This window comes from Brachypodium distachyon, chromosome 1 (assembly GCF_000005505.3).
Source record: "Brachypodium distachyon strain Bd21 chromosome 1, Brachypodium_distachyon_v3.0, whole genome shotgun sequence".
Taxonomy (NCBI): domain Eukaryota; kingdom Viridiplantae; phylum Streptophyta; class Magnoliopsida; order Poales; family Poaceae; genus Brachypodium; species Brachypodium distachyon.
In genome coordinates, this window is record NC_016131.3 from 4,296,872 (window position 1) to 4,320,108 (window position 23,237).

The 23,237-nt window shown below is 48.0% G+C and overlaps 3 protein-coding genes across 3 annotated transcripts; all 3 read left to right on the forward strand.

Moving 5' to 3' along the window:
• The first annotated feature begins 2,466 nt into the window (after nucleotides 1-2,466).
• On the forward strand, nucleotides 2,467-4,275 carry LOC100826593 (protein WHAT'S THIS FACTOR 1). The gene has a single exon (XM_003559306.4). It carries the CDS (start codon nucleotides 2,558-2,560, stop codon nucleotides 3,770-3,772), a length of 1,215 nt encoding a protein of 404 aa, XP_003559354.1. The 5' UTR covers nucleotides 2,467-2,557; the 3' UTR covers nucleotides 3,773-4,275.
• Nucleotides 4,276-6,850: 2,575 nt separating this feature from the next.
• On the forward strand, nucleotides 6,851-12,065 carry LOC100838417 (DNA-binding protein HEXBP). Its single transcript, XM_003558047.4, has 3 exons — nucleotides 6,851-7,464; nucleotides 9,728-9,925; nucleotides 11,408-12,065. Exons 1-3 carry the CDS (start codon nucleotides 6,940-6,942, stop codon nucleotides 11,783-11,785), a joined length of 1,101 nt encoding a protein of 366 aa, XP_003558095.1. The 5' UTR covers nucleotides 6,851-6,939; the 3' UTR covers nucleotides 11,786-12,065.
• A 4,016-nt stretch (nucleotides 12,066-16,081) lies between these two features.
• LOC100827210 (zinc finger protein GIS) lies at nucleotides 16,082-17,792 on the forward strand. Its single transcript, XM_003559308.4, has one exon. It carries the CDS (start codon nucleotides 16,580-16,582, stop codon nucleotides 17,447-17,449), a length of 870 nt encoding a protein of 289 aa, XP_003559356.1. The 5' UTR covers nucleotides 16,082-16,579; the 3' UTR covers nucleotides 17,450-17,792.
• The last annotated feature ends 5,445 nt before the right edge of the window (nucleotides 17,793-23,237 follow it).

Below are 23,237 nucleotides of genomic sequence, written 5' to 3' on the forward strand. Positions count from 1 at the left end.
CTTAACTTCTTGGAGAAGCCCCCAAATCCGTGATGTATGACATGAGAATTTGTTACGAGTAAGTGAGTGGTGCATTGGAATGGCATTATGTGACAAATTCAACTTCCAAACACAATGAATCGGTTTTTTATTCAACTAAAAACACCAGAAGAAGTAATCCTGAGTTTCAAATAATATAACATCCCTAATTTGAGCCAAAGCAAAAGTAATTTAAAATAAACTAACCTCGATTCCAACATGTGGATCTTCACTTCCACACTCATAAATCCCTGACTTTGACCGTAGCTTTAAACTCCTAAACTACTGACTTTAACTCATTAGCTGTTGCTTTCATATCAAAACTCTCGACTAAAAATGAACTCAAAATGTTCATACAATTTACCCACCCCATTTTCGACCCGAGTAATACTTTCTTCTGCATTTGCATTACACCTCCTCGAGACGTTGAGGGGTACGAAGCTTGTCGTGAAAGTTGTTGAAAGATCGGTACGGTCGACTAGAGGTGGGGGTTGAATAGGCGACTAACAAATTTTACTTTTTCTTTTCACTTTTATGGGATACAAGCATCAAGACATGGGTTCACTAAAACGTCTAAATGATAAACACCCCTAGTATGATGCAAAAGCCGAAGCACAAGCACAAGCAATAGATAATCAATTGAAACTTGCTTGATAGCCGAAGCACAAGATAAACAATTAAGCTTTGCGAGTAAGTAAAGGGGCAAGAATGATACCACACGGGGAGACGAAGATTTCACCGGAGTTCCACCTATTGGGTCGGTAGAGGCGCCACAAAGGCTCACTCTATTCTCCAACTCACCACACCACAAAGGTGGGATGAGCTCTCACAACACCACAAAGGTGACGTGAGTTCCACTAGTGGCTTTCTTGAGGGCGAACGCCGAACCCTTACAAACAAGAAGAAGGGCACAACTCCACAACTTAATTAGAGGCCCCTTCCCGAGTCCTCAAGCACCTCCTCACAAGATTAGAGGTCTTGATGAGACACCTTCCGGCTAGAGATCTCAAAATCCCAAGAGTAACAAAATCCACAAAGGAAATAAGGAGAATCAACTTTTTGATTTGGTGAAACCCTAGATCTTGATCTTCTCCTCCAATCCTCAAAAGATGAATCAAATGGGAGAACTAGGGAGGGAGATCAAGAGAAATGAAGCTCTTGTGTTCTTGGGGTGAGAGAGGGGTTGTTCTTGGCTGTGCTTGGGTCAAGAAACCCGTTGGGGACGAAGCCCCTTTAAGTGGCCTCGAAATCTGACCGTTATGTGTATTTTGTGCAGTGATGGGAGGAAGTTTCGGTTGCACCCCTGGAAGTTCCGACGATCAGGAGGAAGTTCCGGTGAGCTGGAAGTTCCGGCGATCAGGAGGAAGTTCCGGTCAGCTGGAAGTTCCGGCGATCAGGAGGAAGTTCCGGTCAGCTGGAAGTTCCGGCGATCAGGAGAAAGTTCCGCATATTCCAGTCAGGGGTAACAGAAAGCACCAGGAGGTTGGGCCGGAAGTTCCGGTGCCTGGAGAGCTGGGTGCATTGGAAATGATTTTCTGAAATGTCTTTACTCTCTCTCTCTCTCACTTCGGGTAGGCTTTATGTGGGTGCAAATATGATAGATTTGTGTACGTGAAGTTGATTCACCCATTGCCTTCTCATGTGGACTCCCTCTTTATAGTACGGAGTTCCTACGACTCAATATAAATAAAAAGCCGCTAAATATCGCTACGCTTCTTTCCTTTTTGAGGGCAACGAACCGTCTTGTGCCATTTGATCTCAAATCTGAAACACTCGAGCACACGGTTAGTCCACGTGTCATGTTGTCATTAACACCAAAACACTTAGTGAGGGAAATGCCCTTTCAGTTGTTCAAGGAAAAACGTAGGGTGATAGCTGAAATACATCAACAACGTCTCTACGTAAGGGTGCATCCATTAAAAAGATCGACTACGTAAGATATAGTAGCGGTCGCTTGAGGTTCTCATGGCAGTGAAAAGATAGAACGGATCCGGTAGTTGTTGTCTGAATTGGTCCCGTTCTTGTGCTATCAAAATTTTGGTCAAAATTAACCAACTTTGACAAAAAAAAAACAGAGGCAATAACGTGGATATGTCCATAATTCCAAACGGAGACCACCTTTTGGATACGACCAAATTCTTGTACACTTCGACAATTAGCAACAATCAAGCATCATAATATTCTGCTCTTCTTCGGCTCTGTTTGTTTGGGTTTATGTTTCAGCTTTTGGTGCTTCTAGCAAACTCAAAATTACTTTTCCCGTTTACACATGAAGCTGATAAGCACCTCCGGACATGAAGCTGATAAGCACCTCCGGACGTGCTTTTCAGCTAGAAGCACCAAAAACACGTCCAGAGTTGCTTCTTAGTTTTATGTGTAAACAGAAAAAATGCTTTTAAAATTGCTAAAAACACCAAAATCTGAATAGAAAGGGCCTTCGTCCCCTCCGCTTGCTCTCCCTGCTCCCACCAGTTGCAAAGCCGCCTTCTTCCCCATCCAAAATCCGTAAACCCTAAACCCCTCGTGACCGCGCACCACCATGCGGTCCCTGGCGAAGCCCCGGCTGCCCAAGCCCCTCCTCCCCCTGGCCGTCTTCCTCCAGTCAATGGGGTACGTGGACGTGAAGATGCGGTGGAAGAAGGACGCGTCCTTCGACGCCGTCCCGGTGCTCACGCACGCCCGCGACCTCCGCCCGCTCGTCTCCCTCGCGCGCCTCCTATCCCCGTCGCCGACCCCCGTCTCCGCGGTCTCCAAGCTCCGCCGCTCGCTCGAGACCTCCGACCGCCGCGTCGCCTCTTTCCTGCGCCGCTTTCCCGCAGCCTTCGTCGAGTCCGTCGGGCCCGAGCACAACCATCCATGGTTCCGCCTCTCTGGCTCCGCCGCGCGCCTCCTGCGGGAGGAGCGGGACATCTTTGCTGCCCGCCGCGCCGATATCACCTCCCGCCTTCGCCGCCTCCTCCTCATGTGCCCGACCCGCCGCATTCCCCTCAGCGTCGCACAGGGCATGCTCTGGCACTTCGGCCTTCCGGAGGACTACTTCGAGTGCCCATATTTTGAAATTCGGCAAGATGGATTCCGGATTCTAACCTCTGGGGATGTCGTATGTCGGGAGGATGCGAACGATGGTAAGGAGCTGGCGCTCATTGATGATGGGAAAGATCAAGAAATGCCACTGTCAGTGCTCCAAATGGATGCCATCAGGAGGTTTGGGTCGGCAGATCAGGTGCCCATCCCTCTATTCCAGTCAAAGGGTCTTCGGCTGAAGCGGAAGATTGAAGACTGGCTGGAGGGGTTCCAGAAGCTGCCTTATGTCTCTCCTTATGAGGACTTCAGCAACATTCATCGGGGTAGTGATGTTTCAGAGAAGAGGGTTGTTGGTGTGCTCCATGAACTGTTCAGTATGTTCGTGACATGCTCTGCTGAGAGGCGGCGATTACTTTGCCTCAGGCAGCACCTGGGGCTGCCACAGAAGTTCCACCGTGTGTTTGAGCGGCATCCTCATATATTCTATTTGCTGTTAAAGGAGAAATCATGCTTTGTTGTCCTTAAAGAGGCATACATGGCTGGGGGTAACACCGCAATTGAAGAGAACCCCATGTTGGAGGTGCGGAGCAAGTATGCCAGATTGATGGAGGAGTCTCGTGAGATCATAAGGCGCCGGCGGAGTGGGAAGCCTGCTGAATATCCTGATGATCACGTTGAGAGTGAGGATTCTGAGGGTGCAAATTCTGCCAGTCTTTTCATAGAGAGATAATAATTTGGACTGATGAGAAAAACAGAGTGCATGAGTATGGTTTTTGCGAAATGAATGAGGGTTTTACACTTTTGGAGGCAGCACTGTGGCTTCTTATTTGCATGCAAATAAAGGAGCATATGCAAAGAGGTTGGTAACTATGCAGAGATTTTATGTCGTTCACTTATTATATACTAGTTATATGTGGCGATGACATTAAGTTCATATAGTTTTGTGACAATAGTACTCCCTCCGACCCATAATTCTTGTCTCAAATTTGCCCAAAAATTGATGTATATATTCCTAAAAAATGTCTAGATACATGTAATATTTCGACAAGAATTATGGGATGGAGGGAGTAATATTTATGATACAATTTGTTTGTATAGAAGTTTTAGATTAGTTTATTGGTACTTGCAGTAAACGAACAGTACACTTTTTTTAGCAACATGAACAATGTACTCTGGAGTTAGCTGTAAGATCAAATTGCTTCTGGAATATGTTGAAGCTGATACATTGTGCCACATGCTTGAAGAATAAATCTAACTTGTTTTGTGGGTGCTAAGAAATCTCTTGCTAGTTTCCATTGTATTTGTTATACATTTCTTCTTTTCTATTTTCATAGAGGTGCAGGGGTAATGACGGTAAGCAGCCAAGTGCATTCTTGATTGGAAATCCATATATTTAATGAACGTCACAAAATCTATTGCCAAACAATTTGCAAGATCTCTTCTTCTTACCATTAGCTCCGTTCTAATCTTTGAACTGCGTTTATGCTTGGAGTCCAAATGGTAAAGGAAAAAAATGGGAACATATTTGCTTGCTCTTATTACGTCTGAAGATGGGAATCAACTGTTGATGTTATGATAGCAGTGACCGCTTTCTAAGGCTTTTAGTTTGGTGTGTGGTTCAATGTTCTGCTCTGGGGTGACAAAGCAATTACTGAATTTACTTGTCATATCTAAAAAACTTTTTGGTATGGTTCTCAGAAAAGTTGGCGAATAACGAAGTCACTGAAATTAGTGTGTGCGCCAATTTTTCCGAAGGGCTCTGTCATCTGAAATAAGCATGTACTACTAAATTCATCCTGTACATACTTACTCTCTTTTACATATAAAATTTACTAAGAGTATATACTTTAGGATAGCTAAGATTGGCTAAATAGGGTGCGCTGATTGTTAAATCAAAGTACTATCGCACTATGCGCTTTGCTCCTAATTTTGTCATTGCACTTCAGTATGCTGCAAGTTATATTTGTTTTTGAAAAGTTTGACGGAATGCTTTAGTAATTTATTTCACAAGCCGATGGCTCTCAATCTGTGTCCATGCTCATCATAATAATCTTATACAGTTCTTGTTCTTCTCCCAATTTTGCTGGATTTGTGTATTCGAGGCGGTGTTCAATTATTGGTTGTGAAATGTTTTGTGGAAGAGAAGTAAAGTTGCAAAACTTGTCAAAGATGCTCTTTTGAGGGGTAAACCACGGTGGGCAATCTGAGTATAGCGCCGTACATGTTTAGTGGTGTGCTTGCTAGAGAAGCTAGATTTTTTTATATGTACTAGCTCGTGTGCTGTCGCGGCTGAGAAAAATCACTTTTGGGTCTTCTATTTTTTTTCCTCTTGGGCCACATCCGTTCTCCCTCTTGGGCCAGCTTCCTCAAGAGCGTCCTGCTCATGCCCGCACGAGCGCTCATGCCTGTTTTCCTCCTCGTGTCAAAAGCAGCACACGTGCGTGCCGGCCACCGCAATCTCCACCCTCGACGACGCCTCCTCGACCCGCAAACCGTTCAGGTGCTCTGAACCGTATCCCACCGTCCTTCCCTTCATTTTTCCCTTCCTCAATCATCCCTCAGAATCAGGGTTGAACCGCCTTAGCGCGCGTTGTCATAGCGGCTCCCGTTGCCCCAGATCAACACGCCGGGGATGAGGGCAGAGAGAACGAACATGTTTCCTTTTCTGTGGAATTAAACGGATGCTGAACCGCCTTAGCGCGCGTTGTCGTAGCGGCTCCCGTTGGCCCAGATCAACATGCCGGGGGATGATGGCTGAACCTGTTCTTCTGTTTTTTCTGGAATTAAACGGTGTATGACAAGATGGAGCCTGCAGGCCCGCGCCGCCGGCTCTCGGATGGAAGGAGGCATCGCATGCTGGACCATATTTTTTTGTAAGAATTAATCTGCCGTTGCACCTACAGATAATAAGCATTAGCAAATCGATAGAGTAAGGTCGAAAGTGTGAAGAGATACCTTTGGGCTTTTAATTGGGTTTTATTCGCTGCGTCAGGGGAAGTATTTTTTATGTTGGATTAGAAAGGGTCTCCTATTGAGCTGCGTCAGGAGGGTGGAGCTCGGCGTCTGGAGCGCACGAAGGAGTGGTTTGCGTGCGGGCGGACGAGGTAGGTCTCGAGGGCTTGACGAAAATAAGAGAGAAAAAGAGGTGGAACGATGCGTATTTTTTACTCTGGTATAGATAGATTCGGTGCAATCCTGAGAGTCCACAAATTTTATGGAAAGTTTGACAAACGACGGTGAAGGAAACCGTCCGTATTTTTTAGATATGTATAGATACTTTTAGTCGAAGCTTAGTCTAGATGCAAAATATAATATTTTTTAACGGAAACTTCCGTGTTCAAGTATCTATGTCTACTCCCTACACGAACATCTACACTTACGATCATCAGCCATTTCTGTTGCTCCTCGGCTTGTTTGGTATTTTCTCCGATCCATAATAAATGTTGGTGATTTTGTACAAAGTTAGCAACTTTGTAATTATTTTTTTACTCCCCATTGGCTCGATCCAAAGTTGCTTCGGAATGGTTCTTATTGTTTTTCCTGTAAAGTAAGTTCATTCATTGGACAAGGATGCATGTGAACTTTCTGATTTGAGTATTGACGTCTGCAAATTGCTTTGACAGCAAAATTCAGAATTTAAACATAACCGAAGCTACAGATGGCCAGCTAAAAAAAAAACAAAAAGAGCTACAGACGGCCACAAAGGCCCACGGACCCAGACTACATAAGGCTATCCAGCCCAGGACCAGCCCACGTTGCAAGGAGAGAAGGAACCCGCCCGCACCAGTTCGCTCGTCTTCCGCGGCAAAAATCCCAAACTCCCGCACGAAACCCTCCCTCAAATTCTCAAACCACACCGCCTCCTCCATTCCCCAACCGAACGGACCCGCCTCGACAATGTCGTTGCTCGACGACGACGACGACGAGGCCTTCCTCCTCGCGGTCGAGGCGACGGAGGCCGCCGCGATCGCGTCCTCCAACCCCAAGCGCCCCCGCCTCTCCACCTCCCCATCGCCGAGCCCCGCGGCCTCCGAGGGCTCCTACCTGTCCGCCCTAAAGGGCAGCCACAGCACCGCCTGGAAGCAGCAGCAGGAAGCCCTAGCCTATGCTCACAAGCGGCCCGGCGGCTCCAAAGCCCCAGCCATCACTCCTGGTGGCGGCACCGGCGGCGCACCGGTCGCGAAGGGCGCGTGCTTCAAGTGCGGGGACACCAGCCACTGGGCGAGAGAGTGCCCCCAATCCTTGCCGGCAAGTGTCGTCGGCGGTGGCGGAGGAGGCAGCGGAACCGGCGGCGGTGGCTATGTGGATGCGGGCAGGGACGTGGAGGAGAAGGCGTGCCCCTGCGGCGCCGGGATCTGCCTGGTGCTCACGTCCAACACGCCCAGGAACCCCGGCCGCAAGTTCTACAGGTGTCCCATGCGGGTGAGTGTCAGGCTCCAATCGCATCATCGTAGTACCTTACCGTGTGCAATTTGCAGAGATCTTGAATGCTATGTGGTTTTGTCTGACATGTGGATGGCAGATTGGCAGGGACTTGGATGCAATCGAATAATCTAGAACACTAGATTTACATATTACTTGTACTATGTTATGAATGTATTACCAGAGATGTATCCAAGTCCGGAGCTGCCAATGTGGCCGCTCCGGGTGCTCTATGTTTAATTTATTGATGTTAATGCAGTAGCTTAGTCCTGTCCATTATGAGCAACTGATAGTGAATCTTCACTGGGAGTCTAGGAGTAAGGATCATTAGTTTTTGAAGGTGCATGCAACGATACATCTGTTACAAAATTAGCGAAGTGTGAAAGTATGTGTTTACTGCAAAACCAAGTTCATTAGCATTTTCTACATATGGCTCACGCTCAATGCTCACTTCTCTGATTTCCTGATCCAACGCCATGTAATATGTTGCATTAAGACCGGGCTCTAATTTACTAAGACGTAAAAACATTTTATAGGGTTCTATGATGCAACATATGAGATGTGCTGGTTGATCAAAGATAGTAATACTGTCGTACGATGCCATTTTATAGAATTTTTTCTGAGTTTCTTTTTCCAAATTGGTTGAATTTCCCAATACAGTAGTATGGCGCAATAACTGTCTTGATGCTTGTCATGGCTTAGTTTAGAAAGAGTTCTTTTGTATCTACCTTTTTCCTGGGTTGCCACGCACATTTAAGGAATTTATTTTTATGTTGGGTGATGCCTTAATTTACAGCAGGTGCTTGATAGACTTGTTAAATACTTTTGCTATGTAACGCACAGTTCGAGCTGTAGCTAGGTTTGCAAAATAATTTGTTTTTAGCTTCATTTAGATTGTTGTATACCCTGTCAATTGCTTAGTATTTGACTTCAATATCATAAGGTTGCTGCTTGCAAGTTCATTAACAATCAACATATGCAGATGCCAGACCTCTTTTATGTGGTCTTAGCACCACCAGTTTTCTCTACAGAATGGTTTAACCTTTTTAGTCTATAAACATGGCATTTGTGGACTCTGATTGTAATATTTGGCCAACCGATCGATCATCCCCACTTAGATTTGATTCAGGAAGGAAATACATATTTTTGTTGTTACAGAGTTTTTTTTCGTGTTTGGTTTCCGGTAGTAAGGTATCCCAATTTCACAAAGGTTGGCGTATCATCCCCATTTCTCTACAGGAAGGTTTCCGGAAATACATATGTGATTCAGAGTCGGTGTGATTTCTGAAACTCTAATACTCTCTCCATTTCACAAAGGTTGGCGTATTTTCTTTCGTTAAGACAAGGCTTTGAGCAATGATAACTCTATTAATATGTGCTTTTCCATACATGAAATTTATATCAATAGATTCGTCTTTAAAAGTTCTTGTGAATAATCATGATTTCGTATCATAAAAGTTACAAATTAATAGAGTAATTCTTGGTCAAAGCCTTGTCTTAACGAACCAAAATACGCCAACCTTTATGAAATGGAGGGAGTATTGATCAATGTTGTAGGTATCATATCTATTTTCACCCAATATTTTTATACTGTTCTTGATTTGCATCTGCAACTGAAATTGTCGGCACTGTTCCTATCTGACATTATCCTCTAACATTAAAACCACCGAATAGAAAGCAATATCCAACCAACAGCGATATATATCTGCCTTAATATACTTGTGCCATTTCTGTTGTATCAGAGCAATTTCACTGGCATTGCCGTGCCGCTTTGCAGCATCCAGTTAGCTAAGACATTTTTCTTCCGGATTCTAGTAAGGAAATTGACCCTTAAAGTAACAAACTAACAATGTAGTCCTGATATGGGGAACTTGCGTTGAGTTGGAACATTGAATTCACAGCACATCATACTCGAGAATTTTTAGATGAATACATCAAGTGAGCCTGTTGCTTGATATTACCCTTTGGCCAAGTCTGCGTGCATGCATCTCTACATTTGTCTGTTACTTCCGTAATCCATGTTCAACCTTCAACACTTTTCTTATGTTTGTATGCATGCTCCTTCAAAGGCAAAACACAATCTCAGAAAGAATGTGTGGACCAATAAAGGGCTATTGTTCTGTCGGCTGATGTTTTCTGCACTTGTGGCTAACCCATACTGAAGATTTCATTTCTGTGGCATGAAAGAAGGCCTTTTCTTGTCTCTTGATTTCTCCTGTTTTAGTTGATTTGTTGTCCTGATGTTCTATTTTTTAACCATTAGGACAATGGAGGCTGCAACATGTTCGAGTGGTGCGACGCTCCATCTCCAGGCCTTGCAAATGCCCGCAGCAACACAGGTTTCCAATCGGATGCGTCGCTGGTGAATATGCCTTGCCCTTGTGGTGCAGGAACTTGCTTAATTCTCACTACAAAGGCAGGAGTGAATGTTGGGAGGCAGTTTTATCGCTGCCCTGCTCAGGTTCATTCATCTGAACTTCTTACTCCCCACCCTGAAGTTACTTCTTTCTTGATTTCCATGGTTGGGTGCATGATATTTTAATGTAATGTGTTGAATTTGTTGCTGGTGTGTTGCACCGGAAATTTACTGTCCATGCTTTTATCTAATGCAACTTCTTGAATTTTTAGCATCACATTTACGCTAAACATCTGTGGTTGTCCTCCCTTGCTAATTATCACTTCCCTCGTTTTGAATTATAATACTCCCTCCATCCCATATTAAGTATCATAAGTCATAACTTTGTCTAAATATGCATGTACCATTAACCTACACACTAAAACGTGTCTAGATACATGCATATTTGGGCAAAGCCGTGACACTTAATATGGGACGGAGGGAGTATATTCTAGCTATGTCCTAAGTCAAACATTTTTAAATTTAACGAAGCTTATTAAAAGCTGTGTTGATATCTACAATATCAAATAACTATACTACAAAGATATATATCTTGACGGCTTTCATAAAACTAATTTGGAATTGTAGATGTTAGTAAATTTTGCTATAAACTTGGTCGAACTTTAAGAAGTTCGACTTAGGACAAAGCTAGAACATCTTATAATTTGCAACATAGGGAGTAGTAAGAACTATGACATCTTGTAAGGAGGATATCATCAGTATCAATCCTTATGTAGGACGTTAGTGGACATTAACCTGGGCATTTTTAACTGTTTATCTTGTGATCATGATTCATGACTATTATATTATCCGCATTTTCCATGATATTCCATGTAAGATGTTGACAGTACAATGGTCACGGTCGCAGAGAGTATTTATAAGTTGAGACTTAATAGCCAACACAACAGATTCAAGTTTACACAAGTTCACCTTTTATCCTTTTACCTTTTTGCTCTTGTACTGAGCAACTAGGTTACTTTGGGTGCAGCTCGGATCTATTCCTGATTAAACCAAGATTTTTCTCGATGTCGACAAAGTTGTTTCTACACCAACTTAAATTGACTCGGTACCATTAACCTGATATGCATGGCTTACACGTCCTCTTTCATAGTGTCTTGAATATGTTTTCCACTGACAGCCACACGATACCATTGGTAGTTAAATAAATATCCCTGTTCCTTAATTTCTTGCTTTAATATAGTGAACAATAGAAGCATGTGTTGCTGCCTATGAAGCTGCTTATTTTCTTATCACTGACTCAGTGTAAACAAAATGATCTACCGGTACGCTAGACCAAAATCTGTTTTATCTGCTTAAAGAGATAGAGTCGGTTCCTAGTTCTTACATGTTATAGGTCCTTTTGTGGCAGTGGAGCATTTTATTTCTGTCTCTATCGATCTGGATAGCAACTACTGCTAGGATATCATTCACCCATATTTGAAATAAGCCATGAAATTCCTTGTTCTTTTTTTTATATCGTTGCATCGCCTTTTATAACTTGGGCTTTTATGTCTCTCTCTTGGTGTTCGACTGGGACAAATCTCTCAGGGAGGTAGCTCTTGTGGCTTTTTCAAATGGTGTGACGATCAACAACTTAGGACAACTGCTCCGTTGCAAGCTTCTGCTCCATATCAAACTGGCGTTACCCCCACCAACCAAAACATCAGCAAGAGCTCTTCATCCTGCTTCAAATGTGGGCAAGAGAACCACTGGGCAAAGGACTGCCCGAATCAATCTTCAGATCCTTATTCTGACAAAGGTGGGAGAACATTAACTTCAGCAAGCTCGTCTGATGCGTGTTTCAAGTGTGGTATGGCTGGTCACTGGTCCCGTGATTGCCCTGCTGCAAATTGTGGTGCTGGTGCGGTCGCCAGCCATGTCAAGTCCTCTTCTACTTTGGGCTCATGGAACAGCCGCAGATACTGATAGCAGGAACCTGTGAACTCAATTGAACTGACATGGACATGCTGTACGAAACTTGGACAAATGTTCCCGCCACTTGTTGAATAGGTACGCGCTCTTGCCGATGCCACTTGCAACCTGCTACTCTTAAGTGCAGCAACGGGATTTACTTTTGATATCTTGTGTCTCCAGTTTGCTGTGCCGAAGAGGTGCAACCTGCTTTAGGCATTTCCACTTTTGTAAACAAGATAACTCAGATGCTTTGTGCCTATGTTCATCAGCATGCCTTGAAATTTCTATATTAGTCCATATTCTCTTTCTGTGGTATATTTAGGGGCCGGGTAAAAAAAGAGGGTATATTGGAGCTTCTCGTGCCTATTGGAAGATAGGATGCAACTCCGCTTGAAGTAGCATTTGAAGTTTAGACCCTGCACACTGTACTCCACCAATTTACTAGTAAATACAGACCCACTTGACAAGACTCACTCAAGTGGAACAGCCATAAGAGATTTGGACAACTTAGGATGAACTTATTATTCACACCCACTGTGCCATTCATAGGACCCAACTATTAAAGGATAGGAACAAATTAAGGCTGACCAATCAGTTCCCTGCCGGGTAGAGAGCTATCCACTCAAAGACCACATAGGTGCACATGGTTATACGAGATCGTGAGACAAAGGAATCTCCGGATACTACTCCAGTTAAGATCAGTGTATATATAAAAAAAGTAGTAGTAGTAGTACCACCATACAGGAGTAGTAATCGCCTGTCCTCTCAAGCGAGGCCGTGTGGTCCTGAAGAGTGGTGGTGGCTGGTGCCACGCCAGTTGAACTGGATGAATGGTTGGCGCCATTACATGTGCGTATTGTTGGCCACTGAAAAATGCTTTGGTTTGGCCATACTAGTACCTGACATTACAGGTCGGCTTCTCGCAGCGATCTCGCGGTCCCCTATCCCCCTAGGGGCGCAGATCTGAGATGCCCCCCTCCACTACGAACCCAAGCCTTGCTGGGAAAGATTTGCTGTTTATTTGTTCGCTGTCTATTCTCTGTTGGACCCCTCTTGTTGTTTGTTGTTACGTGCACTCAGTGCTTTTAGAAGAATGCTTTGACACAAGCTGGTTTCATTTTCGAATAGTCAATGCCCTGTTGGTAGTGCTTCCTGGAGAAAAATTGTATAGTACTAGTGGCATATACCCGGGGCAAACTAAGGAGTCAAGAAAATTTCCCGGTCAAGGACCACCATACTCTTATTATTCTTCTGAAATTTTCAATTGCTGAATACCGTTAGTTCTAGTTAAAGACCTGGGCTGTTTGCCTGTGCGACAAGAGTTCTTAGCACATAGTTAAAGACCTGGGGGCTGTTTGCCTGCGCGAGAAGTATGTCAAATAGACAAATAGCACGCTTGACTAGTTCCTAACTCTATTTTATTTTTCCGACGAATCCAAAAGATTTGCCTCTTTTCGTTAATCCATTAAAAGCTGCACAGAACCAAAAAGGGACAGTGGTAGCGGACTTTGGCAGTGTATTAAAATGTTGGGTTTTGCTTTTACGAGCATCTACCTGACAGCCTGATTAACCTTGTGGTTACAAAATAGTAAGAAGCTCCTAAGAGCACGAGACAGATATGGGGAGTGATTTGCACCGTTTCTTTAACCTCCTACTGTGATAACCTTTCACCAGTGCCAAAAAAAAAACTTTAGCAGTTCCGCAAAATGACAACGTTATCTTATCCCCGTGGCTCGGTAGTCGGTAGAAAAAGGGGGATGCGTCGTCGGTGGTTACCAAGGCGGGCCTGCGAATGGCGCAGGGGCGCTGGCAAGCTGCTCGCCCGGGACGAGACAACGAGACCGGTGGATCTGAGAGACGCAACGGCGCCTGCCGCCCAGCTTTGGTATTTTACCCCATGGCGGCAAGCAAGCGAAGCCTTCCCGGCACAAACTCCAGAGCCCATGCCCGAAGCGGCACCACCCGCGTCTTGTCGTCGTCCTCGCCTGGCCTGCGACACCACGCGCACGGACCACCTGGAACTAGAGCCAGAGAGGTGAACGAGGACCACCCGGAAGAGCTAGCTCGAGGAGGAGAACTGGTGGGCCACGAAGCCGGGGAGGAACGGACGAATCGGTCGGGCCTCCTGCCCATAAGAGCCCCGGCCCCCCACCTCAGCCTGTCAGCCACCGTCCGTCCCTCTCGCTCAACTTCAACTATAGCCGGAAGATGCCACCCTCTTCTTCTCCTGTGCGTACCACGGCACACGCAGACGTGTTGCTCGCCCGTTGGCCCGCGCCCGTGTTGCCTGCTCCGACCCTGCGCACCACCGGACCCGGAGGAGAGGGGTCTACTGCGTCCTGCCACTGCCAGCCACTAGGCCACACAGACACAACTAATCTCGCTGTCAAACCCACATCACCCGTTCTCTCTAGTTCACTCGCAAAGATCTTGATCCCGTCGCCTCGTTCGCCCGCTGCTGCTCCCCAGCTCCAGTAGCTGCTTGTACCGCGTCACGTCTTGGTGGCCGCTGCTTGGCTTTTGATCATGTTGCCTTTGGTTACATAGTGCTCAGGGCGTCCACTGTGCGAGTCCCGGCCCGGCCCGGCGGCCCCTAGCGGTAGCTGAGTCATCAGTTCAATTATGCGGCGTTGCTACTTGTGGTGCTACGGCTTTCTCTACTATTGTTGCTATGATATGATCATGATCATCATCGTCTTGTTCATACGGGGGCAGGGCAGGCTTTACGTCTGATTGATCTTTTGGAGGAGACGAATGAGGCAATTCGCCTATTCCCCCCCATGATGTCCCGTACGTGCTGGTGGGTTTGTAGGTCACGTCGCTCGTCTTTTCGCGGACCCCATCTGCAGCTTTCCTTCTTCCTGACTCCAGACATTCTTTAGTTTTTCTCCCCGTTTCACGGTATTGCCAGCACCTACCGTTGCCTGTACACAGATATTGCGAACCGGAGAGAGGTAGTACATAGAGCGTTCGCAAGGGCTTCGTGGTTTCTTTTCGGAGCCTGGGAGGCGATGCGAGTTACTCCCTCCGATTCTAAATTGTTGTCGAAATATTACATGTACGTAGATAATTTTTAAAAATAGATACATCTATATTTGTACAAAGTTGAGTCAAGAATTTAAAATCAGAGGGACTATCTGTGTGGAAACAGCAGTTCGAATGAACTCTTGACTGGAGCCAGTGAGACTGAGACGTACTACATGAGGTGAGGGGTGAGATTGGCCGTGGTTACGATCTCCACGTCGACTTTAATTCCCACGATTTAAAAGAAAAAAACAGTTTATTTTCACTTAAGAGTTCGAAACATGTCCTTTCTGGGCAGAAACTCGTCGGGATGTGTCCCTGTTTAGACAAAAGCGTGAGGTGGACGTGACAGCTCGACATATCCAACCGGATCTGTTTCGAGGTGAGAAGAAGAAGAAAAAATCATTGTCGCTGCGTGTTTTTTCGTCGTGTCACGGTTGAGGAGCTAGCCAGCACAGCAGCAGAGCCAGAGGAGCGATTTAATAATGGGGTTGCTGCTTGCTACATGTGACTGTCGCTATTTTTAGAGTGGGAAAAGCGGCAAGTACTATCAATGCATGAAGAATTAAACTGGACCTTGGTTCTTCTCCACAAGTGGAAAGCAGCACATGTTGTGCGGGAGGGACTGCGCAGCAAAGCCGGAGATAAAAAAAAAGTATTGCTACGTGGAGACTAAAATACTTTTGTCAACAACCAACCGGTTTCGTGGGTCTGTTTGGGGGATCATTCTAGTTAAGTTCCTCTATTTTTAATGTGCTTTGCTCGGACTAGCTTGCTTATACTTCTCCTGGTTGTGCTGCACGTTTTCGCCCCCTTCTCATGTTATAGTTCATGCTGTATGTATGTATCGGAGGAAAATAGTCATCCAGGTGGACGTTGGCCAGACCCTAGGCTGTGTCTATCTGGATCTCCCCAAATTTTAGGTCGAAACTGAAAGCAGAAATGGAATCACGTACTTCACACATGCAAATTGCCAATGCGGCTCCTGTGTCCTCCTGCCAGTCTGCCACGGCAGCTGCTGCTCCTGTAGCAGGATAAACACACAGGATAGACACACCCACCAGACGACGCTGTTGCTGCTGCTCCTGTAACTTAGCTACTGTGGCCCAGCGAGACGGCAGGGCACCCAATGGCGCCGGCGCGGCCTCTCCGAGCCACCCAATGGCCGGCATTCCCTCCCTCTGCTTAGGAGTAGATCCCGGGCCGTGTTGCTGTGACCCCGCCTGTCAGGGGCTGCCGCGACAGCATATATTCGCGTCACCACTCACCACCGCAACTAGCCGGGCACCAGTACCGCGCCTCTTTTCCTTCCACTCGTCTCGATCTGTGGTGTAAACCGAGACCAAAAACCATCTTTTTACGTGGTAATCATGCTGGCAGTAGACTGGTAGACTAGTTGTATAGTCGTAGTACTAGCACCCTGTTTGAGTTTTTAACTTAGTCGTAGGGGTGAGAGTCCGCGACTCGACCTGTTGACAAGCTAGTACTCCGGCTTTCGCCTCTCTCCGTCTCACTCTACTCACTGTAGCGCCTCGGCCAAACTACCGATAGCAGTAGTACTCCTAGTCTTCTCCTGGCATTGCCATATATAGAAAAACAGACCCGCTCCTTTCTCCTGAGCCGAACCACACTATTACTCCATTCTGGCGCACGCGCGCACGCTCGCTCGCTTCTTTCTCCCTCCGTCTCTCCGTATAGCCTGTGGATATCCGGGTACTCTAGTATAAGATAGTCGCCTCCGCCCTTCCTCCGTTCGCTACAAATATCCGCCGCCGCAAACGCATGGACGCGCCTCCATCTCCTACCATGCCGCCGTCCAAGACCGACCTCTCGCTCACCCTGGCGCCCGCGGCCGCTGGCGGCATCGACGAGGCCGGGGACGGCGGCGCGGCGGCGTCCTCGGCGTGCATCGACGGCAAGGACGTGCGCCTGTTCCCGTGCCTCTTCTGCAACAAGAAGTTCCTCAAGTCGCAGGCGCTGGGCGGCCACCAGAACGCGCACAAGAAGGAGCGCAGCGTCGGCTGGAACCCCTACTTCTACATGCCCCCCACCTCCCACCACGCCCACCATGCCCACGCCAATGCCACGCCCACGCCCGCCTCCGCGGCCTCGGGCACGAGCTATGGTGGCGGCACTGCTGCTACTGCGGCGGCGCCCGGTGCCGGTCCCGGCGCGCTCCCGGCGCACGCCGCGGCGTACGCGAGCCGGCGCGCCTACGCGGCCCTGCCGTCGTCCTTCCACATCGCGTCCCACGGCAGCAGCTCCAACAACAGCATGGTGGGGTCCGACCGGGGCCGGGACCGGCAGCAGCAGCAGCAGTACTACGCGCCGCCGGAGAGCGCGTCCCTGTCGCAGGCCACGGCCGCGGGCGAGGTGTACAGCGGGCTGCAGGTCTCGAGCCGCTTCGCGGCGCACCGGCAGCTGAGCCTGGGCGCGGGCGCGGCGGCCAGCAGCAGCAGCAGCAGCAGGGCCGAGGAGCATCCGGGCGCCGGGCGCGACGAGCTGATCGACATGCTCAACTGGAGGCGGGGCAGCCACGGGCCCACGGCTTCCGCCGCCGCCACCACGCCGTCGCCGGCCAGCACCACCACCACGCTCACCTCCGGCGGCGGCGGCGGCGAGGAAGAGCTCGACCTCAACTTGCGCCTCTAGCCTTTAGTTAGCTGCCTGCTCTTCTGCCAGTACTGCTGCCTCCAATCCAAGCAAGACAAGGGCAAAGGTTAATCCCATCGGCGCCATCGCCGCGTACTACCTCTGCTCTGCTCCTCCTGTTCATCCTGCGCGCCACCCCCTGTGTGCCGTGCCGTGCTTACCGCCTACTATCGCCGTACGTACGCCTCGATTTAGGGAAATGTTAATTCATTGTTAATTTCTCGCCGCCTTCGACTCTGATATTCTCTCTTGTATGTTTACTCCAATGCTAGTGGAGAGGGAGTGTGGTGCTCCTTGTAATCGAACTCCTCGTCTTGATCCCCCCCGCGCTGTTCCTTCGTTCTTCGTTTTTCTTCCTTGATTCATGTGAGCTTCGGTTCTCGGTTCAGTTTGGGGTTCGTACGCGGTTACGGTGCAGCGCCGAGCTGAGTTTGCCGCAGCTTGGACCGGTGGCCACCGAAGCACGTGATGTCCGCCCTTGGCTGTACTAGCTGCATCGTCATCAGTTGTGTGACAGGTGCAGGCCCGCCGCGCTCGGCTGGACGCGGCCGCATCCGCCTATCAATCTACCTTGGATTTGGTGCTTGTTGTTTTGTTTTTTTCGCGTCTTACGGGCTCGCGGCCCTACGTACGCGGTGACCCGCATCGTCATCTAAACTACGTACCATGGTTTCGACCGTGGAAGAAAGATCGATCGACCACCGTTTTTCTAACGGATTAATTCGTCAGTGGTCGAAGTCGAACTGGGCCGACCGATGCAGCTGCGGAGCGAGTCACGCACCCGCGGGACAAGCCGATGCCGCCCAATGGCATCGGTCGCGCGCGGCGAGATTCGTTTCCTGCTGCCCTTTCACTGATGTGCATGCGCACTGTGCGCTATCGGCCAACCCGGCCGGCAGCGGAGGACCATCAGGACCCACGAGATTTTAGCCAGATTTTTTTGTTAATTTCTTCGTGTAGCAACCTTTGGGTGCGTCGAGCGGGCGGGCGGGCCGTACGAGCGACAGTGGAGGGGAGCCCCGACTGCTGCCTTTCTGGCTCTGTTTTCACGGCCGGTCTAGCTAGCTCGTCGGCTCCTATCTAATCCCGTCACGCATCAGTCGGGGTGCTCAGCCTTTCTTTAGCTGGCCCACTCGGAATGACAGTATGGCCCCGGTAGATAGATGCCATCGTCGTCCATCTAAACGGGGGAGGACGAGGGCGATCTTGCCGTAGTTATACCGAGACAGCGCGATGGAGCTGGAGTACAATTGTACTACGATGGCTAGTCGCCCCCCTTTTTGGTTCCCTCTCTCTGTGGACATGCACACGGTATAATGAAAATGCAGACGAAAGAAAAACGCCTTCCACACCTATCGTCTTCCTCCTCTAGTGTTTTTTTCATCCATGCCTCTTATTCGTCGTTTGTAGTGCCACGTGACCCTCACCCCATCTTGCCCTCCTCCTCCCCTAATTAAGATGTTCCAAGAATATTGGAGCCTCTAAGGGACCTCGACGCCATTGTAGTCGTCACCACTTATGTGAGGCAAGCAAGAACGGAATGATGCCATCTGGGTGGGCGCCGAGCCCCATGTGCCACGTTGGACGTTGTACTAGTCCGGTGGTCGTGTCGTTCAACGGCGGTGACGACAGAGGTGTGTGCCACATGACCCTCTGGCTCCCATCTTGCCCTCCTCCTCTAAGATGTTCCGAGACGATTATCAAAGCCTCTAATTAAGGGACCTCGATGTCATTGTGCGAGGCAAACGAGAACATAAAAAGTCCCAGAATGATGCCATCCTGGGTGGCGCCGAGCCCCATGTGCCACGTTGGACGTTCGACCGGTTCGGTGGTTCGTGTCGTCCAACGGCGGTGACGACACAGGTGCCGCTTAATTAGTGTAAGGATAACGCCATTGGTGTGACGCCGCCGAATAATCTACACGTCTCGCGATAAGAAAAATAAAGTTTGAGAGGCTCCAGATGTTTAATTAATCAAGTCTTAATTAAGATCATTTTGGGTGGATCGAATGCACTTTTCTAGATGTTGACTTGGGATAAAAAACCATATTGCCTGAAATACACAAAGAAAGAAGGACGTAGGTCCGGGACACCTCGGGCCTGAAGATGGTCGGACTCGGGGGGTTAAGAGGATATGTGATCTATGGACGCTTTCAACTTTCGGGGTAGCTAGCCAATGGCCATCCGGAAAAGAGAAATGTACTACGACCGACGTATGTATGTCGACACACATGCATGCACTGGATTATTCTCTCCAAGCAGATAACCGTTGCTGTACACACTCAAACTCAAGCCAGCCAGCCCAGGCAGGCAGCTAAACAGAGTAAAGCTGCGGATGGATAGCTCATAACTAGCTGCTGCTTGTGCCACCGCTGCCGGATCAGCCATGCGTTCCTGCGCATAGGCGCATAATTGGCATATGCAATTCGGCATCCACACCAGACGGCGACAACTTGCGCGGAGTACGTAGGGCCGGGCCGGGACAACATGCCAATGCGGGCACGTCCACGTGAGCGCCGCTGCCGCTGATCTCTCCTGCTAGCGGCAGTGCGGCACACGGACGTCAGACTGCCGCTGCTGCGCTGCGGTTTACCTATATCTCTGCCGAGTTACTAGTACGTTGTTGCGACGCAGATCTGAGGAGCAGGAGTACTTGATTACGCGGCCCCGGCGTTCGATGATGGGGTTAGGCTAGGCCGGCCGGATTGATGGGCCTTCGATCTTCGCTCGCTTGGTCCCGGCCGGCACGTACGCCCCACGGCAGGCAGCCTCCTCTCGAGCTAGCCGGCCCCGCTAGCTCAGTAGCTCTCGCATGCATGCAGTGCGCAGTCTCCGCTGGGACCGTACCACCGTCGCAAAGCCATTCGCTAGCTCCTCTGAAATTTTTTTGAAAAAAAACATTTTTTAGGGGGACAAAAAAACATTGGCTAGAGAGAACGGAAGGAAGAGGAGGAAAAAAAAATGCAACCGCGAATTGGGTTTGTCGCCTAGCGGTGCCAGATGAAGTGGCGTGGTCACGAGAGCGATGGATCCGGCCGTACGCGCAGGCAGATGGGACTGCTGTGCGCTTTCTTGCAAGTTGCAGGTCGACTAGCTCGATCCCCGGCCGGCCGGCTTCGCCCTGTTTACTCGGGAAAGAATGCAAGGGAATGAATATAAAGCAGCTGGCTCAGGCTGGCTCGAGTTGACGCGTCCATCGATTTATTTATTTATGGCATCTTGTGTGTTGCTTGTGGTCGACGGCCGTCCGTACTCAGACAGGTAACCTTAGCCGCGACCTGTTTTGGGGTGAAACTTTAGTTGCGGCAAGGAACTCAAGCTTTGGCTCTGTTACCATGATTAGCCGCGAACCTACAGATATTTATATCAGACCGGCCTATCATGGTTCATGCATGCATGTGCGTGGCTCTTAAACTCTGTAGTGATTACACGTAATCATCAGTATGTGCGAGGTACAGTACGCCTAACAGCTTTTTATCAGTTCAGGCAGGTTAGCATATGTACGCACCCAAGCGAGAAAAATAATGGAAGAGAGAACTATAGCTAGCTACTGTTCTTGTACTACTCCGTAGCAGCTCAGGAGTACCTATATATTAGTCACTGTCAATTGCACAAATGTTATGTCACAAATACGACCAGGAAAACAGACGTTTTGTGCTCTTGTCGACCTCGTGATTAAAGGGTAAAATTGACAGCTGCTTCCTACAAGTTTAAACACGCTTAGAAGTACACACATTCTCTGTTGTCTCCAGAGAGAGTTTTTGGTCGACAATGGTGTACTCATGTGGATATTCGTTACTCCTAGCCCTAAACACATCCCTACAACTAAGTTACATGATGCACATATACCTCATGCTGTCAGAAGATACTCCCTCCCTCCGGTCCTAAATATAAAAAATATTAGTTTTGTCTCAAGTCAAATCTTTTAAAATTTGATCCGGTTCTGAGTTTGGAGTTCTAAATGTTGGCATTTTAGATTAAAAAAATGTCTATGGTGCTTCAGTGATCTAATTAAATGTATGTTATGTTGAAACAAAAACAATGCTGGCCGGAGTAATTAGGATCGATTTATTTGTTCTGCCCATAGCGAATAGGACTGTCGCTATACATATATTGTACGCCGAGCATGTTGTGCGTAATACTAATAACAACTAACGCGTGACTGTGCGAGCCACTGAGTTCTGTCGCATGTCGATCGGCTCAGACGTCAGTTCCGCCCTCCGTACCTCGCTCCTCCCTCCCCACATAAGCCGGCAGGCAACAAAGGTCTGTCGTTTTCTTCCCAACCACAGCTAGATTTTCCCACATGCTTTTCCAACTGCAACGCGCAGGAGTACGTGCGTACGTGGACTGGACTAGATCAGGATATCGATCCAACTTGTGTGGAAGAGCAAACATGATGGCCGGAGTACTCTGCTGCTCTTGCAGGATCTTCACGGTTAATCAATCCTGTTTTTATACTTAGTAAACCTTGCTCTTCCGTACTGGATAGCAGTAGTCGATCACTGGAGAACTGTTTCCCCATAAACATGCTCCAAATTAAAGATCGTGTGACCTGACACGGCTTTCATTTCGCGATCTCTCTCGTCTCTCCGTATTCGTTTCTCCGTGGCACAAGCCATGCTTGCTGGAGGACGCAAAAACGAACAGCAACGGCGAAATTCGGGTTTGTCGTCTAGCAGTGGTCTGTTTGCAAGTTGAAGCCTCTAGCTCTTTTCATTATTTCCACGGGAACGCAAGGAATAGTAAAAAGTTGGCTCGAGTTGATGTCTCGTTTCTGGCCTGTTGCTCGCGAGAGTGAGTAATAAGCATCATGCGGCTGCTGCCGCTACGTCAGTGGCGACCTATTTCTGGGCAAAACTTCAGTTCCAACAAGGAACTGAGCTGGTTAATTTGGCTGTACTCGTCACTTGACCTGCTCAGCTCAGCTGCCGAACAGATCGATCGGTTCCTTCTTACCTAACCGGTGTGATTTTTGTTATGCCGGCTGGATATTTTGGGGCCTAATCTAGGAGTAGTATAGTTGTGAGGAATTTATCTGTACACACGCCCACGGAAAACTTAAGAAAGGACCACCGTTCTTGTTGTATTCGTTATTAGTCACTGTCGATCGTACAATGATACTGTGTCACAAAACGACCACAGAAAAATACTAGACCTTTTTTGTGCGTTTCGCTCATTAATTATATTTCTTTTGGACAGTCACGTCATTTCTTTTTCCCTCTAGCAGCTAGCATAGATACTGCCTGCCAGTTAGATTGGGAAATACAGACTGTATGGCAGTATGGAAAGAGACGGTTAAGGGCAATGGTTAGCCGTTGGACTCATGTGGTTATGTATAACTATTCAGATTTCAGACTCAAAAAGAGCATATTCTCAGCTAGCAACTCATGTCAAGATAAAATACAATCGAGCACACTCCTCTCCAGAGCTATTGCTCTGCATCAAGAAGGATAACACACAGGCTAGACTAGTATGTTCTATATTGGCCAGGAGTATATTTCAATCTTTGTCGTGTTATTAAATAGGCAGCCCATAATCAAGGTGGATTGTTCTGCCTGTAATCAATGAGACTGGCTCTTTGCGAGCATGTCGTGTGGTAGTAACTCACTCCGTAACGTGTGAGCCGCTGCGTTTTGTCGTGCGTCCATCGGCTCAGATGTCAGATCCGTACCCCTCCACACATAAAGCCGGGAGAAGGAAGTGCCGCATCGTCTGTCGTTTTCTCCCAACCACAACAAGATTTCCCATATGCTTTTTCCCCCAGCTGAACGTACACAGACTATCAA

Coding starts and splice junctions, on each gene's coding strand:
- LOC100826593 (XM_003559306.4), top strand. CDS start 2,558: ATGCGGTCCCTGGCGAAGCCCCGGCTGCCCAAGCCCCTCCTCCCCCTG.
- LOC100838417 (XM_003558047.4), top strand. CDS start 6,940: ATGTCGTTGCTCGACGACGACGACGACGAGGCCTTCCTCCTCGCGGTC. Junction 7,465..9,727: donor TCTACAGGTGTCCCATGCGG/GTGAGTGTCAGG, acceptor TTTAACCATTAG/GACAATGGAGGCTGCAACAT. Junction 9,926..11,407: donor TTTATCGCTGCCCTGCTCAG/GTTCATTCATCT, acceptor CAAATCTCTCAG/GGAGGTAGCTCTTGTGGCTT.
- LOC100827210 (XM_003559308.4), top strand. CDS start 16,580: ATGGACGCGCCTCCATCTCCTACCATGCCGCCGTCCAAGACCGACCTC.